Source organism: Pyrgilauda ruficollis, unplaced genomic scaffold, assembly GCF_017590135.1.
Source record: "Pyrgilauda ruficollis isolate IOZ18807 unplaced genomic scaffold, ASM1759013v1 scaffold31, whole genome shotgun sequence".
Lineage (NCBI taxonomy): Eukaryota > Metazoa > Chordata > Aves > Passeriformes > Passeridae > Pyrgilauda > Pyrgilauda ruficollis.
In genome coordinates this window covers 5,178,770-5,193,487 of record NW_024524489.1, presented here as the reverse complement: position 1 = coordinate 5,193,487, position 14,718 = coordinate 5,178,770, and the positions used below count along the sequence as shown (strand labels likewise).

The following is a 14,718-nucleotide window of genomic DNA, read 5'->3' as shown; positions in this document are numbered from 1 at the left end:
CCTATCTGAGAAAAGCTCCCATAACCCAAAGTCTTTTGACACAGCAAAAAAACGTAGACAGTTAAGTCACTTCCCTTGCATTTTCCTTTTCAGCAGATCAAAACCATGAAAACAATAAATACATGTATTTTGAAAAAATGCAAGGGTGTGACTGATCACCTGCATGGTCCTGTCCCACAGCAAGCAGGCATTCTCAAAAAGCAACCTTGTCCCCCTCCTGCACTGCAGACAGCACAGCTCTGCAGCAGAGCAGGGCCACTCCAAATGACACGGATGCAGAGCCCACGTCTGCTCCCGCAATGCAAAAAGAAATCACCCAGGTGCAAAGTCTACGTCATTAAATATAAATTCTGAAGGTCACAAGCTGAGCCCCAGTCCCACCAGCACAACTTCCAGCTGGTGATTTTTGCCCTGAGCACTGCAGTTCCGGACTGAGGGGGTGTTGCAGCACGACACAAAACTGCACAAGTTGTGAACCAGCTCCAGTTGTTCCCTTTGCAACTTCACATTTCCAGCAACATTTTGTACACCCTCCCCACCCCTGGTGCTCTAAAGTACATGCACTGCTATTGCTATGTAACAAATGAGAGTTTCTTCCCCTCCCTTCCCCAGCCCAGGCTGTCAGCCACACCGCTGTGAATCTGAGCTGGCTATTGACATCTTGTTTCTAGTTTCACACTACACTAATAAGAAATATTTTAAGAAACCCCACAGTGCAAAATAATATTGCTTTTTCAGAAAACACATAGATCTATTTAATGCTTAGTGCTTTGCTGCATCTATATGGTAATCCATTATAACACACTTGAAATAGAAATTAGGTATTACTACTGATCAACACATCAGGGTATCTGTCAGTTCTTTTAACTGATTATCCATAGTTCTTTTTCGTTTGGACTTCCTGCATGACTAGGAATAATGTGAAGTTTAAATCTTAGTTTACACAGGATGCTGCTTTTTGAAAGCTGTGTCTCTCTTATTGAAGCAAAATAAAAACCACCAAGGTTCATTTTTTGACAGACTCACTGTGACTTAACCAAAACCGCTATTTCTTTTTAAAAGGCTTTTGCTTTTGCCCCCCTTGTTGAATCCCACCATGACTGGCAGCTCTGTGCCCATCACTGTGTGCTGGCCGCCCTGCTGGACACAGGGCAGGCTGAGGCTGGGCCAAGCCTCACCTGGGATCCCAGGGGATGTTTCCTACCCCCACAGCCACAGGGGGACAATGAGCACTGCTGTTCTGCTGCTCTGGACGTGCCAGGCTGGTCTTGGATCAATGGCAGCCACTCCCAAGGTGCCCTCGCTGGGCAAACACACTCCTGGAGGCAGAACCAGCAGCAGTGCCAAGGGCAAGCCTGCAGCCACGTGAATGGATTCAGAATTTCCAGGACTCAGTGGCAGGTGGATCTGCTTCAAGCCAAGTCAAGGCATAAGAGCTCTCCCAGGCCTCTGTGCTCTGCTGGCGGTTTCAGGGTGTACAACTACCAAAACTTGCATCAATTTAGAAATTTTCCATCCTCTAGTCACAGAGTCAGACAAGCCAAGAGGCCAATGGAGTCAGCATGCCTGCAGCAGCTCAATCTCAACGAAGGGATACTCCATTTGTTGCATTAATAAATTATTTACAGTTATTTGTTGAGGGAAAATGTCTGCCCAAAGCACACAGGGCACTTATCACTGCCCCAGGCATAACAAGAAACAGTAAGCTCTCTGAAGCAAAATATTTGAAACACATAGCTAGAATTTACCACAGAATGTTTTAAGAATAGCAGCAATGTTATTGGAATTATGGCAGAACAAACCATAAATGGTTCCAAAAGTAATTTTCTATGTGTAGAAAAGTAGAGCTATAAGCACTCTTACTGCTATAAACAGAAAAGCCCCTTTGTTACTCTACTGAGCTTGAGACTCAGCATTCACATCTGCACCAGGCTCAAGAAACCACAAACTCCACACAAAACACAGGCTTGGGGAAGCTTTTCTGCACCTGAAAAAATCTGAGCGTAAAACATTTCATCCAGTGAACTTGTCAGACCAGTGGAATGCATTTTATGACACCATCAGCACGACAGATGTGGCTGTTCTTAACTAATGAAAAATTATAGAGAATGGGAAGAAATTCATCCATGTATCTCAAAACCATCAATCTGCTTTTACTTCGTTAAGAGATTTAAAAACTACAGTATCAGAGGAAACAGTACCTGATGCTGCAAAAACGAAAAAACACTTCATTATTAAAAATACAAACCCAAACTTTCACAAATAGATATATATAACCAACAATACTGTTATTGGTGCCAGAAAATGGACATAAATACAGGTCACCTCCTGGCAGGTCTGTGACACACACGGCTCAGAGCTGCCCTCAAATCTGAGGTTTTGAGCTGCTCCCTCAAAAGGGAGGAGGTTCACAAGAAACAACAGCAACCTGTTCTGCAAATGCACTGCAAACAGATAGAGCCACGCCTCAACAGAAAAAAATTGTGTGTCACATAATTCTGGGCTTTTAGCTGAAACAGGAAAAAATAACAGTACTGCTGTCATATCAATTCACAAGTATCTATCTGGGAAAAGACAAGGCCAAAGCACCTTACAGAGTTAGAGCCAAGCATTTTGCAGTATTAATTGCAACAGTTAACCCTTGGCATTCCTCCCTGCTGGCTAACATTTCTTCTCTGAGTAACATGTTGTTTGAAGTTGTTGCTGTGTGGCCAAGCTGTGCAGCTTATGTGTAAAATTAGAACTTCCATAAATTACTACCAAGCCAAGTCAGTTTCCAGAGGATTTGTGGGAAAAGCTTTGCTGCCCAATACACACACTAGGTGTCACTCCACAACAGCAGCACGATCCCACTAAACCTCCAGGAAAGGCAAAGGCAGCAATTCCCTCATAAATATTTTTATTGATTTTTAAGCTCTTAACCCTCAGCATGGGGACTCAGGATTTGCTAATCCTAAGTAACTACCTATTTAGCTAATTAGCAGAAAATGCAGCATCCTCCTGGCTCCCACTGACATCACACTAAACACAGAAAGCTTAACAATCAATTAGTTCTGTTTCCTATGGCTTGGAGTATGAATGTTTCATCACTTGGCATTTCTGACTCCCTGTCCTGTGCTGAGGCTCTCGGGCTGTTCCCACCCAGGGTTAGCTCTCCATGGACTGCACATTCAATCCAGCAGATCCCCACCATGAAGGGAACCACTCTGAATCCCACACAAACACTGGAAGGATATCCTCTCCCCCAGGGTGACCAGGCTGTCCCTGCTTCAGACACAACCATTGATTTTTTTCTCCTTCAGACAGCACATTCACCCACTACTTTTAAGGAGTATTAAGGGGTGGCTATTGACCACCCCTTTCCAAGCCCTGGGAATGCCCAGTTATTCCCGCCACCCAGATGAGCAAGCATTGGCTATTTCCTATTCAATGGCACAGGCACAGAAATGTCATTCCTTATCCAAGGCCCCAGCGTATTAACGAGCTTCCATTAACCTGCACAGCTACACCTTCTCTGCTGGGCACTGAGGAGGAAGAGGAGGAAGAAGAGTTTCTCCTGCCCCAAAGAGTCCTGGCAAATTTGTGAGCTTGTGTTCTGTGCCAGTGCCTCGGGCACAACCCCAGAGCAGACCTGCGCTAATGTCACAAGGAGCAGAAAGCACAACTCTGATCTCAGGGTGAAAAGGTGGTCTCACTGAGGGGGAAACGAGGGAGAAGAGGAAAAGGGAGACAGCAAAGTGAGAATTGAAGGTCACAAAAGCCCAGGATTCCATGTCATCATTCTCATGGCCATTTTTCCCACAACAGGGATATTAGGCTAAACAGCATCATTCTTCTTGTCACTATAAATACCATTTCAACCACAAACTACTCATTAATGCAAAACCATGAAGCCACATACTTCTGAGGGTCTGGGGGGTGCTGCAGAGGAAGTGAGAGGAGTTGAGAACAATTAACCTTTAGCTTCAATTTCTAGAGTTCCACTAAAAATTTGAAGGGCTTTTTCCTACCAAACAAACCCCAAAATAGAAACAAAAACGACATTTCTATGATGCAATACTCAGGTAAAAAGTCAGTAGTTGGACTAACAGAGAAAGAAATAAAGAAAAGAGAATGAAATCAGTAGATGATGTGTGTTTAACCTTAAGAGAGAAATCTGGCCAATTATTTACCTAATTAACTGCCAGACCTTTTTGACCAGAGGCAGAGTTTCTCTTAAGCTGAGAATTTCAGTGTGCATTATAAGAACATTTTTATGTGTCAGGCTTTCATCTGGTCCAGGGATATTTTTTCACATCCAAATACATTTAGGTAATAACTCCAGTCAAAGAGGTACCTTGGAAAATGATCTATCCCATACTATTCTTGCTTAAATTAAAGCAATCCTAATTTGATGAGGCAAAAGTTAATTAGGTAACATTTCTCCCCCAGACACTGCCAATGCTCTGATGCCGGTGCTGGGCAGGAGGGAAGGATATGCTTCTGGAAAAGAAAGATGTTATACTGAACAAGAAAAACCAAATCAGCAAATCAGCATTTCACACACTCAGATCAAACTGATGTGCAGTAGCTGACAGCTCCTGCCCTTTTATTTCCCTTGAGCTGCAAGACCCAACACTGGAATCACAACAGAAGCCTCCATGTGAGGGGAGCAGAGCCCAGCCTCCTGCTGTGACACATGCAAAATAAACACAGAGGGGAAGGAGCTGCTCTTCTGAACTGGCCCTCCATGAAACACAGGAGCAAACTCTTTTTTAATTAAACCAGAAAAGAAACAACAGAAAGCAGACTTTCTGAAAGCCTTAGCCTACAGAGCAACGCAACTACTGATTGTAGTAGTGCTCCCTAATTCCACCAATACCCCTGGCTTCCTTCCACAGCATCAGCTCCCAGATGCCCAGGATAGAGGTGTTTTTTTTTTTGCTGGATTTCCAGGGCATTTTGATAACATCTCTTAACTCAGGTGACTGACACCTGGTTTCACCCCTCACTGCAAAGCACTAAGCAAGCACAGAATGACAGTGATATTTAAAACACAAATTAGTTTTCATGGTATGGAAAACTTACTTCAAAAAGAAAGAGGATGGAGTCCAGCTCCTCCCTTTGTGATTTATTCCCTGCAAGACACAAAACAACATTGCTTGCCAGAAACATACAATAAAAGACTGCAGAATGAGGCTGTTGCTGGTCAGCTGAAGTCAAAAATGCCACTAAATTTATTTCTCATCTTAAACAAAGATCCCAAGTGTGAGCTGTGCCCAGGCTGCAGTGTCTCTCTCTGCTCTGGCTGTGTCTCAGCTGAGCAGAGGGAGCTGCAGGCACCTGGAGCAAGGTGAGAGGATGGGTATGTAAATGCTGAAAGGAACCCAGAAATGTGATCAGCTGCTGCTCTCATTTCAGAGTGATTTTCCATGCTCATCTCTCCTGCTACCATAAAATTGAAGTGATTAATACTCACACTGTACTGCAGGAAACTATTAGTGTAAATACAGAAAACTGAGGACTAGACAACCATTGGACAGGTTTTAATGGAATGCCCTGGAGCACAGTTATGGAACACTGACCAACAGCTGCTGGAAAAACTCTAAAACTTACCTTTTTGTTTCAAGCTGTTTTCCAGTGTTATGAAGTTTTCATAGAATATAAAATAAATTTGAGAATAATTGTTGTCAAAAAACTGCTTGAGGTCACTTCCATCCACAATATCTGAAAAGAGGAACATGGTAATTACACAAGAGCAGAAAGACAAGAATTACAGGCATTCTGCAAATTTAGCTTTAGAGAATGAAATAAATGCAATACAAAGCTATTTTAGTGAGTTCACTGAGTATTCTGTACTAAACTGTCAGTCCATCCTTGCAAAGAATTTCACTGAATTTATGAGAGTCTTCAGTGGGGCTTTGGTTCATTTGCTTTCCACTAAAAAATAGAAAAAAAAAAAATAAAAAAAAAAAAGGGGTTGAGTCTCAGCTTAGTGTAACCAAATGGCCTCTGTACCATCAAAACAAGCAGGTACTGCTGGAGAAAAACACTAGCAAAAAATTTTGGATGCAATTTCACCTCTTGCATTCATCTGGCAAGCAGATCAAGCCAGAAAACAGCATATTCTCAATTCATTTCTTAGAATAATGGCAACTCGAGCATGTAGCACTTTCCTAAGTGTTAACTTGGGTCTGAAATTTGAAATAAGTTTATTTTCTACAAAGAAAAAAGTCCACTGTTTTCTAAGCCTGACACTTGCTAAACACACATTAATTCCCTCCCTTTGGTCTTTACTGCAACTGATTTGGTCAAGGAAAGTTGGGTCATTTCCCCCAGAAAAGGATGAAGGGCCAAAATTAATATCACATCTCATCGAAGCCTCACCTTGCAAGAAACCCATTTGTTACCCAAAATAAAGCTGATTCCAGCAAGAAGGCTCAATAAGATCCCACAACTATAGAAGAAATAATAACTTTAGCCCTGGACAACCTGATTTTTATTTAAATTAGTACCTTTCCAGCAGTAAGGCTCTGCTTGGCTGCTTGTACTATGGAAACAATTAGAGCAGGGAAACTCTTTAACGTGATATTTGTTTCCTGCAAACTACTGGTCTGAATTTACAAGCTAAGTGCAATTATTCCTCCCCATGAATGCATCCTGTTAAACACAACTCCAGGGGAAAACAAGGCTTTCATTTACAGGGATTTCATATGAGGGAATGAGGTCATTAAAATCTAAACAAAAAGGAAACTTTCCCTCTAAATTGCGGAGGGAAGAGAAAGGAACTGCCTCACCAAGAAAGCAAATCCTCCTTTTTTTCTAAATGTGGCATCTCGGTGGTGACTCACGGGTGAGTGTGATTTAAGCTGCATCCCTACAGCCACAGCCCTTTCTCACAGATGTGTTTAACTTGCAGCAGGGCTCGTTCCTGCTTCTTACAAGGAAAACATCGGGGAAAGTTTCCTGCGCCATTTATCACTCGAGATAACAAGATAAAACCCTGACTTTGGGGGAAAGCACTGCCTGAAGGAGTACTTAGAAGCACTCGAGGAAATGAGGCAGCAAGCTTGGTGCTGAACTGCAGGAATTTGGGTCTGTTTTTATATTTACTCCCAGACAGCTCCCAGGTTACTACAGCTGCAAACAGGCATCCAGACCTCAGGCAAGCACCAGCAGCCATCCCAAACCCAAAAAATTTCCCCCTTTCCCACACAGGACAAGCTCACAAGTCTAGCTAACACCTGACAGCAGCTGCTGCAGCAACATTCAGGAAACACGGAGACACTCAGGAGGGTCACACCCTATTTCTTCTCTATAAACAGGACATGTGAGCTCACTGGATAACTGTCAGTGACACTGACTCGTTGTACCATTAAATTTAAAATTTAGTGTTACACTCGGGTACCACTTAGTAAGAGCCTGAGTCTATTGCCAAACTCTCACTGCTCTTCCTCATACTAAAAAAAAACCCAGAGGGGACACTAAGCCTGTCCTTAGCACATGGACTTGCCTTTTATTTTCCTGTTAACTGCCAATGTTACCACAGGCACCTGTTAGAAATGATCCCTTAATTCCATGAACTTCCAAAGTCACTTTATGCTATTTTCTCAAAGCTCTCTTAATCCTCAAGTACTTAAAAAATTAAAGGAGATGAAGTGAATTTTGCAGCCACACCCTGGTTAATGATAAACTTTTATGACCAGCCTCACCCCAGAAATAATGCACAATTCTTACTTATCTTCAAAAAAAGTATGCCAGCATGAAACAGCCCGTTACCAAAACGGCCCTCCAACTGGAACAACTTCCAAAATTATGTTAACACCTCAAATGTCACAAAAGCTCTACAGAACAATCCCTGAATTCAGCAGGAAGTCTGCACACATCCCCTTTTTGACTGTCTGTAAATGAAAGTTTCTACCCAGCCAGTATTGGTCCTGCAGCTGTACAGAACCACGAGGCCAAGCAGTGCCAGAACCAAAATCCCGCTACTCTCCTTTGTTATCCCATCTCTGATCAAGGCAGTTCCATGGAAAGCATGGGCTTTCCTAACAGATATGTTTTAAAGGCAACAATTAAGGCTTGCACTTGGTAACCTTAAAAATTTCACATTTAGTCTTAACTCTGTGTGTCTCCTACATATTTGCCCACTGCTCAAGAGAGAAAAGGCTGAAAGCACTGGACAAAGCAGCATCCCACATCTGTTAGCAGCAGCACTTCTGACTCCTGTGCCCAAGGAGAAAACACTATTGAAAGAGAAGTTTCAATATAAAAAGGATATTTTTACCCAAGGAGAGCCACAGAAAAAAATTCTTAAGGCATAGCAATTCGTTTTTGTCCTACAAAAGTCCCACAGAAACCACTCTGGGAAAAAGCAGAGGCTTCATTTGTGGCCAGGCAGTGGGGAAGAGCCAAATCTGTACATCCCCACCACTCTTTGTCAGGTCACTGCTTTTTAAGTCTATCTTAAAAAAAAAGGCCACACTACTGGCACTTCCACAAACTGTATTTAGAACTTCACTAACTCAACAGAAGTTCTGGCCATGAGTACATCTCCATAGCAATACAGAAATAAGGGAAATGTTCTGATCACGTCTCAAACATAACTGAACACCCAATTTTAACTCCTGTTGTCGATCTGGGTAGTGTTTTGTCCTGCCATGTGCACAGAGCACCCCACAGAGCTGGAACTAAGATTCCAAAGGCCATTGGAGGCTTGAGAGATGTCATAACCAACACCAACCTAAGTGGACTCTTTTATTTCACTTTGGGCACTGGACAAACTTACATAGGTGCCACTAAGGGACCTGAAGCAATCCAAAGCTCACATGAGCCCTTATTTATGGAAACACACATTCCATTTGCTCATCCCTCCCCTATGATCATCTTCCCTCTGATCTGTATCCTCCCGCACCAGTGGGATCACAGAAGAGTAACTGACATTTTGTTTATAATTAAATTCCCGTGATTTAAACTAACAAAGGAAGAGGAGCTGGCATCTCCCAAGGAAACGGGAGAGCAGGAACAGCTATTTGGGGAACGTGTGGCACTGTGGCCCGAGGGAAGCAGTTGGAGAAACAGACACACACATTCCTACCCCTGGCCAGGGCAAGGAGAGACACATCTGGGGAGAAAAAGAAGAAAAAAAAAGAAATCAAACTACTTTCTTTTGAGCCTTTATACCAAAAGCTTTACATGCCGGACTTATTTTTTTTCCAACTCCCACGTGCGGAGTTCTTTTCTGCGCTGAACAGTACCACAGAAGACACCGTGGCGAGGGTATCTATCAAGAGAGCATCTTCCAGAAGCCACTCCCGTGCTGCCTCGAATGTTTACACCGATGTTGCCAAGAGCAGATTTGTCAGGAGCATACCCAGAGCCGCTCGGACAGTGCCTGCAGTGACCCGCCGGGCAGCTGGACACACCACAGCCCCTGCCAGCCCTGCAACAGCCTGCACCCGGAACAGCGACCACAAACACCTTTAACTGAGAAGTCACCAAACCCAACAGCGTGACACGAGGCCACATGTACCCGATGCTGTGTCCCCCAGGGCGGCTGCTCCCAGTCAGCTCCTTCGGGAGCTCACGAGGAACAAGTGCGGCACATCGGCGACGATCGCCCGCACCTGGAACAAAGCGGCATCACCTGGAAGCACCCACCGGGCACAGCCCCTTCCCCTCAGCAGACCCGGCCCCTGCCGCGTCTGAACAGCGAACAGAGGCCACCCGAACCCTCCCGAACCGCGGGCCACAGCTGGAACTCATCGGCGGCTTTCCACCTCCAGCAGGATCTCAGCGGGAACTCATCGGCGGCTTTCCACCTCCAGCAGGATCACAGCGGGAACTCATTTCCACGATGCCCCAGGGTGGAAGCCATCACCTGCAAGGCGCCCCTAGACACGTCCAGCCTTGCCCCAAACCACACAAAACACCACCCCGCCACTTCTTTCGGAGTTTAAACACCCAGCAAAGAGCCCCGAGTTGATGTCACTGACAGGAGCAGAGTTTCTCACAGCCTATCTCCGAAAGTGACCAGGGCTGCGCGTTTCCCCGCGGTTCCGCGCCCAGCCCAAGGCGAGACCCGGCACAGCGGCACACGCGAGTTCCCCCGGGCACCCCAAACTTTCTCCCCACGGAGGGCGCGCACCGGGGCTGCCTCTGCGGCGGAGAGAGCCCGGGCTGGGTGGGGAGGCTCTCTGCCCACAGCACGGACAGCTGCCACGCCGGGCTCGCTGCTGTCTCCCAGACACCGCAGCGGAGGGCGAGCAGCGCTCGCAGACCCGCCCGCGGCCGCGGCTCTGCCCGGGCACCCCCCGAGGGGCTGAGGGCCCCGGGGCCGCGTCCCCCCGCGCCCACCCCCCGCTCACCCAGCAGAGCGCGGAGGTGCTTCAGGCGGGTCAGCACGTCCCGCTTGGGGTCCAGCGCCTTCTGCGTGGATTTCCTGACGTCGGCGTGGCTCTTCCTGGAGAACATGCCGGCGGCACGGCGGGCAGGGATGGAGGCGCAGCGCCGGGCGCGCTCCCCACGCCGCCGCTCCCGCCCCCCGCTCTGCGCGGGGCGCGCCGGGAGCTGCCGCCCGCCCCGCTTCTGACGTCACCGCGGCGTGGCGCTGACGTCACCGGGGCGGCCGCCGGGAGGCCGCGCCCCGGGACCCCCTGGGACTCATCGGGAACCCCCCGGGATCCTCTCGGAAACTCCCGGGAGCCCCGGAACCCCCCGGCCCCACCGGTGGCAGCTCCGGGCGGAGCCCCCGGGCACGGCGGGGCCCCGCGCCGCTCCAGGGACCCCCGCGATGCGCAGCGGAGCATCCCGGGAGAGCCGCGGGAATGCCCCGGCAGGGCAGCTGGGATGGAGGCGCCGTAGGGAGCTGGCTCCTAGGTAGGCTCTTGGTTTGTCATGGAATCACTGAACCGCAGGTGTGGGTGGGAAGGTCCTTAAAGCCTTTCCAGTGCCGTGGCAGGGACGCTTTCCACTATCCCAGGGTGCTCCAAGCCCCGTCCAGCCTGGCCTTGGATATTCCCAGGGATCCACGGGCAACCGGTGCCGGGGCCACCCCATCCTCACAGAGAAAAAATTCTCCCAGTGCAGATCTCCATTGGAAAACATTCAGGTTTTGTATAATCACTTGCACTGTGAGTATATAAATATATAAAGACATATTGTCTTTACACACAGGGAAGGTGAAAGAGCAGGCTCGTACACAGCAAAAGCACGATCCATCCCAGAAGGAGAAGCCAGCAGATGCTCTCAGTAAAATTCCTGGGCCAAAAAGTAAATTCTAGTAAGTTTCAAAGCAGGCTGTGGGCCTAAAAAACTAAAACAAGGGGTTTCAGGGAAGTGGCTTGCGTATATGCTTCTTAGTTTTTAACAAAATGGCTTAAAAATCAATTTACGTGTCACATAGGAATTGTTTTTTCAGCCACGAATTGGTGTAGAAAATAAAATGTCGCAGGAATTACTGTTGTTGGAAGCAGAAAACACAGCACTGCCACATCTCACTTCCCCTGAGCCCTCTCAGCAATCCTTTCTGCTGCAGCTCCTCCAGCCCTGGGATGGCCCTGTGCATGCAGGAACAGGGAAAGGCTCTGCCTGGAAGTTACAGTGGACACATAAATACATAAATAAATAAATACATAAATAAAGAAGCAGGCTGGAGGAGGGGGCTGCAGGCAGTGCTCCTGCACGCCCTGCTTTTGAGCATGGCACGGCTCTCCCCCTCTGCAGCACAGCTGGATTCTGGAAGGGGCAGAGCAAGGGCTGGCTGTGCCACCAAACCCTGTGATGAGAAGTGAGGAATCACTTGTTGGAGTCAGGAAGATGTGTAGTGATGTTGGACGGCATTGAAAATGAAAAAACTGATTAATCCCTTTTCTTACACAGAAAGGCTGAATGCTTGGAGTCAGCCACAGAGAATTCCCTGCTGTCACTTCATCCCTTGCTTTGGAGCCCAGCTCAGTAATTCCTATTGCACACCCTTCCCATCCCAGGTAATTCCTGTTGCACACCCTTCCCATCCCAGGTAATTCCTGTAGCACACCCTTCCCATCACTCCATGACACACTGTCTCCTTCTGGAGCAGTTATCATTCTCCAGCAATTGTCTCAAATTTTGGGTCATGTGGTGTGATTTCAGCATCAGCAGCTTCCTGAGGACAGTGAATGGGGCTGTTCTGGCTCTCCCCTTCCATTGGCACAAATCAATTTCTGCACTTGGCTGAGGAAGCACGTGGCTAAAGTCTTGGCTCCTTCTTGTTTATTTTTTTTCCTTCCCTTTTATTTTAATTGATTTACAAAACTAACAGCTTCCATTTTGTCTCCTCTAGCGGTTTCTGATTGTTCCACATTTTTTTTCATGTTTCTGCATTGTTAAAAAAGGAGCCATTGCTCAGGATTCAGGAATTGTGGTGCTACAGCTGCTCTGATGTCTGACACCTTGTGTGATAAGCAGGGCATCGTTATGGTGCTTAGCACCAAACTGCATAGCTTTAGGCACTCAGTGGTTTGAGGTCTGCTGGAAATGCTGCCTGTGAAAAGCTCCAGGGAACAGAGATGCCATGCCTGGAATCACAGTGCTCTAGGACAGTCCTTGCTCTCCTTTTGAGTTCAAACATCATCAAATATAATTTTTCAAATTATTCACTTAGGAGCTGGCGTAGGACAGCACAAGCCAGAGAATGCCAGTAAACCTGCAGCAGTGACTTCAGCCTGTGCAGGAGAACCACTTGTGAAGTCCTGTGACTTGTGTTTTCTAACAATATAACATTTGCAATTTCCCAGAAAGTCAGATGATGCATTTCCGAAAGCCAGCGCTTAAGGTAGAATAATTTCCTGAAAGAGATTTGGTCATTCAGCTTTCAGGATCTGAGGTAAAATCTATATAAAGCAGTCACTTCAGGCAACAGAGCAGTAATCACTTGTGGCAGAACTGAACTGTTAAAGGCCCCAGTCTCGATGTGTTTGCCTCCCAGGATGAGGCAAGAGATGAATTTGACTCTATTTTTTAGAAGGTTGATTTATTATATTATATTAAAAATATTGTATTAAAGCTATAGTAAACTATAGAGAGAAAAGAATACATCAGAAGGCTAGGAGAGGAAATGAATAATAAAAACTCGTGATTGTTCAGAGCTTTGACACAGCTGCACTATGAATGGTTATCAAGTAAAAACAATTCACATGAGACCAATCAAAGATGTGCTTGTTGGTAAACTATCTTTAGACTACATTCTACAGCAATCAGATAGTTCTTGTTTACATTTCTTTTCTGAGGCTTCTCAGCTTTTTAGGAGAAAATCCTAGCGAAAGGATTTTCATAAACTATCACAGTGACACCCCAGCACCGTGTGGTGTCACCTGAGGGAGGTGACAATACCAGCACAGGCACGGCAGCGGGGTCCGGTATTCCTTGGGAAAATCCCTCCTCACGCAGGACCCTGCCTGCCTGGCTGGGCCCACGGGAAGAAGACCAGCATCCCTCAGAGTTCTGGGGTGTCACAGCTGAGCCAAGACTCACAGACCAAAGGGAAGGGCTGACCTTGCAAAGGCTGTCCCCGCAGTGCCCGCCCCGCCAGGCTGCTGGCACTGCCCTGCCAGTGCTGGCACTGCCCTCCGGGCTGCTCCTACAGGAGTTTCTATTTCAGGCCTTGCCCCAAGCAGTACAGGTGAGGGGCAGCACATTCCCAGTCCAAAATAGAACAGCCTGAATTATTAATATGCGTTTGCACCGCGGGCCAGCACGCTCTGCCTGAGCTGCACTGCTCATGCCCTTCCTTCCTCCCCCCCATCCTGGAAGCAGCCTGGTGCTGCAGAGTTTGTGGAGTTTGTGGAAATGTGACACCGGCTGCCACCTGAATTTCGCTGGACCTGATGAACAGGCAGGGTTTCTTTTTCCGTGGAGCCTGAAATTTTAATGGCAGAGATTAAATTACGGAACTTCTCCGCTTGCTTGTGTCAATATAACACTTTATACTGAGCCCAGGAAAAAAGGTAGGGGAAGAGTAAACACGGGAGACTTGCCTCCTGTGCAACCTACAGGTGAGGTAATGGTTTCCTTAGCATGGAATGTCAGTGCTGACTTTCTGTCCTTCGAACCAAATGCTTCAAGTTGCATTTCGAAAGTTGGTTTTGTGTCCTCTTGCATATCCTTGGTCCAGCACATCCATTGAGGTGCCTGAGCTCCTTATCCCTGCATTGGAATCAGCTCCCTGGATGCTCCTGGCTCGTGTGCAGGGGCTTGGCAGAGCTTTGGTGCTGTGCCAGCATGCTGCATAAGGAAATGAGGCTCTGCCCTCTCTGCCCTGGTATGACTAAGCGTGTGGAAAAGACTTTTCCAGTGGGCTCCAGGTTTGAGGGGTTACTTTCCTGACAGTGTTCCTGCAGGGTATGCAGGCGTGGACCCCTGCTCCTCTGCTCTGCTCAAACCACACAGTAAGTGCTGAATTTCTGCTAAACGCCTGATTTCCTCTAAGTCTGGATCCTGCAGTCTGCTTTCCGTGGATCAGCTTCTGCAAAGGTTTGGAGTTTATGGAGGCAAAGGTGCCTCATCCATTTAACCCTCAGTGAGGGTCTCCTCCAGCCCTTCTCATTTGGCACACAAAGTAACTCTCACTGTCCCTTGGCCTGTGGAGTTTTATTTAGGAAAAACCTATTGGAAAATTTCTACCCATTGCAGCATATGAGGCAGCCAGATGTCATTCTTATAGTAAAAATGATAGACAGGAGAAATCCACTGTCAAAAAAC

General features: G+C 46.9%; 1 protein-coding gene and 1 long non-coding RNA gene across 5 annotated transcripts in view; one reads left to right on the top strand and one right to left on the bottom strand.

Annotated features, from left to right (window-relative positions):
- The window catches only part of RALGAPA2 (Ral GTPase activating protein catalytic subunit alpha 2), a 96,402-nt gene extending 85,857 nt beyond the window's left edge, over window positions 1-10,545 (bottom strand). For both annotated transcript variants that reach the window (XM_041474097.1, XM_041474098.1), the window contains exons 1-3: window positions 10,347-10,545; window positions 5,596-5,706; window positions 5,068-5,117 (exon numbers count right to left, since the gene is read on the bottom strand). In XM_041474097.1, the coding sequence (XP_041330031.1) occupies window positions 5,068-5,117; window positions 5,596-5,706; window positions 10,347-10,452 (267 nt within the window). In that variant the 5' untranslated portion in view covers window positions 10,453-10,545. The remainder of the gene's footprint in view (window positions 1-5,067; window positions 5,118-5,595; window positions 5,707-10,346) is intronic.
- A 63-nt stretch (window positions 10,546-10,608) lies between these two features.
- Window positions 10,609-14,718, top strand: part of LOC121357101 — a 68,094-nt gene continuing 63,984 nt past the window's right edge. For 2 of the 3 annotated variants that reach the window (XR_005955684.1, XR_005955682.1), the window contains exons 1-2: window positions 10,613-10,857; window positions 11,860-11,966. This is a non-coding gene — a long non-coding RNA (uncharacterized LOC121357101). Of the gene's footprint in view, window positions 10,858-11,154; window positions 11,261-11,859; window positions 11,967-14,718 lie in introns of all 3 variants that reach the window. The other variant, XR_005955683.1, reaches the window with a different exon arrangement.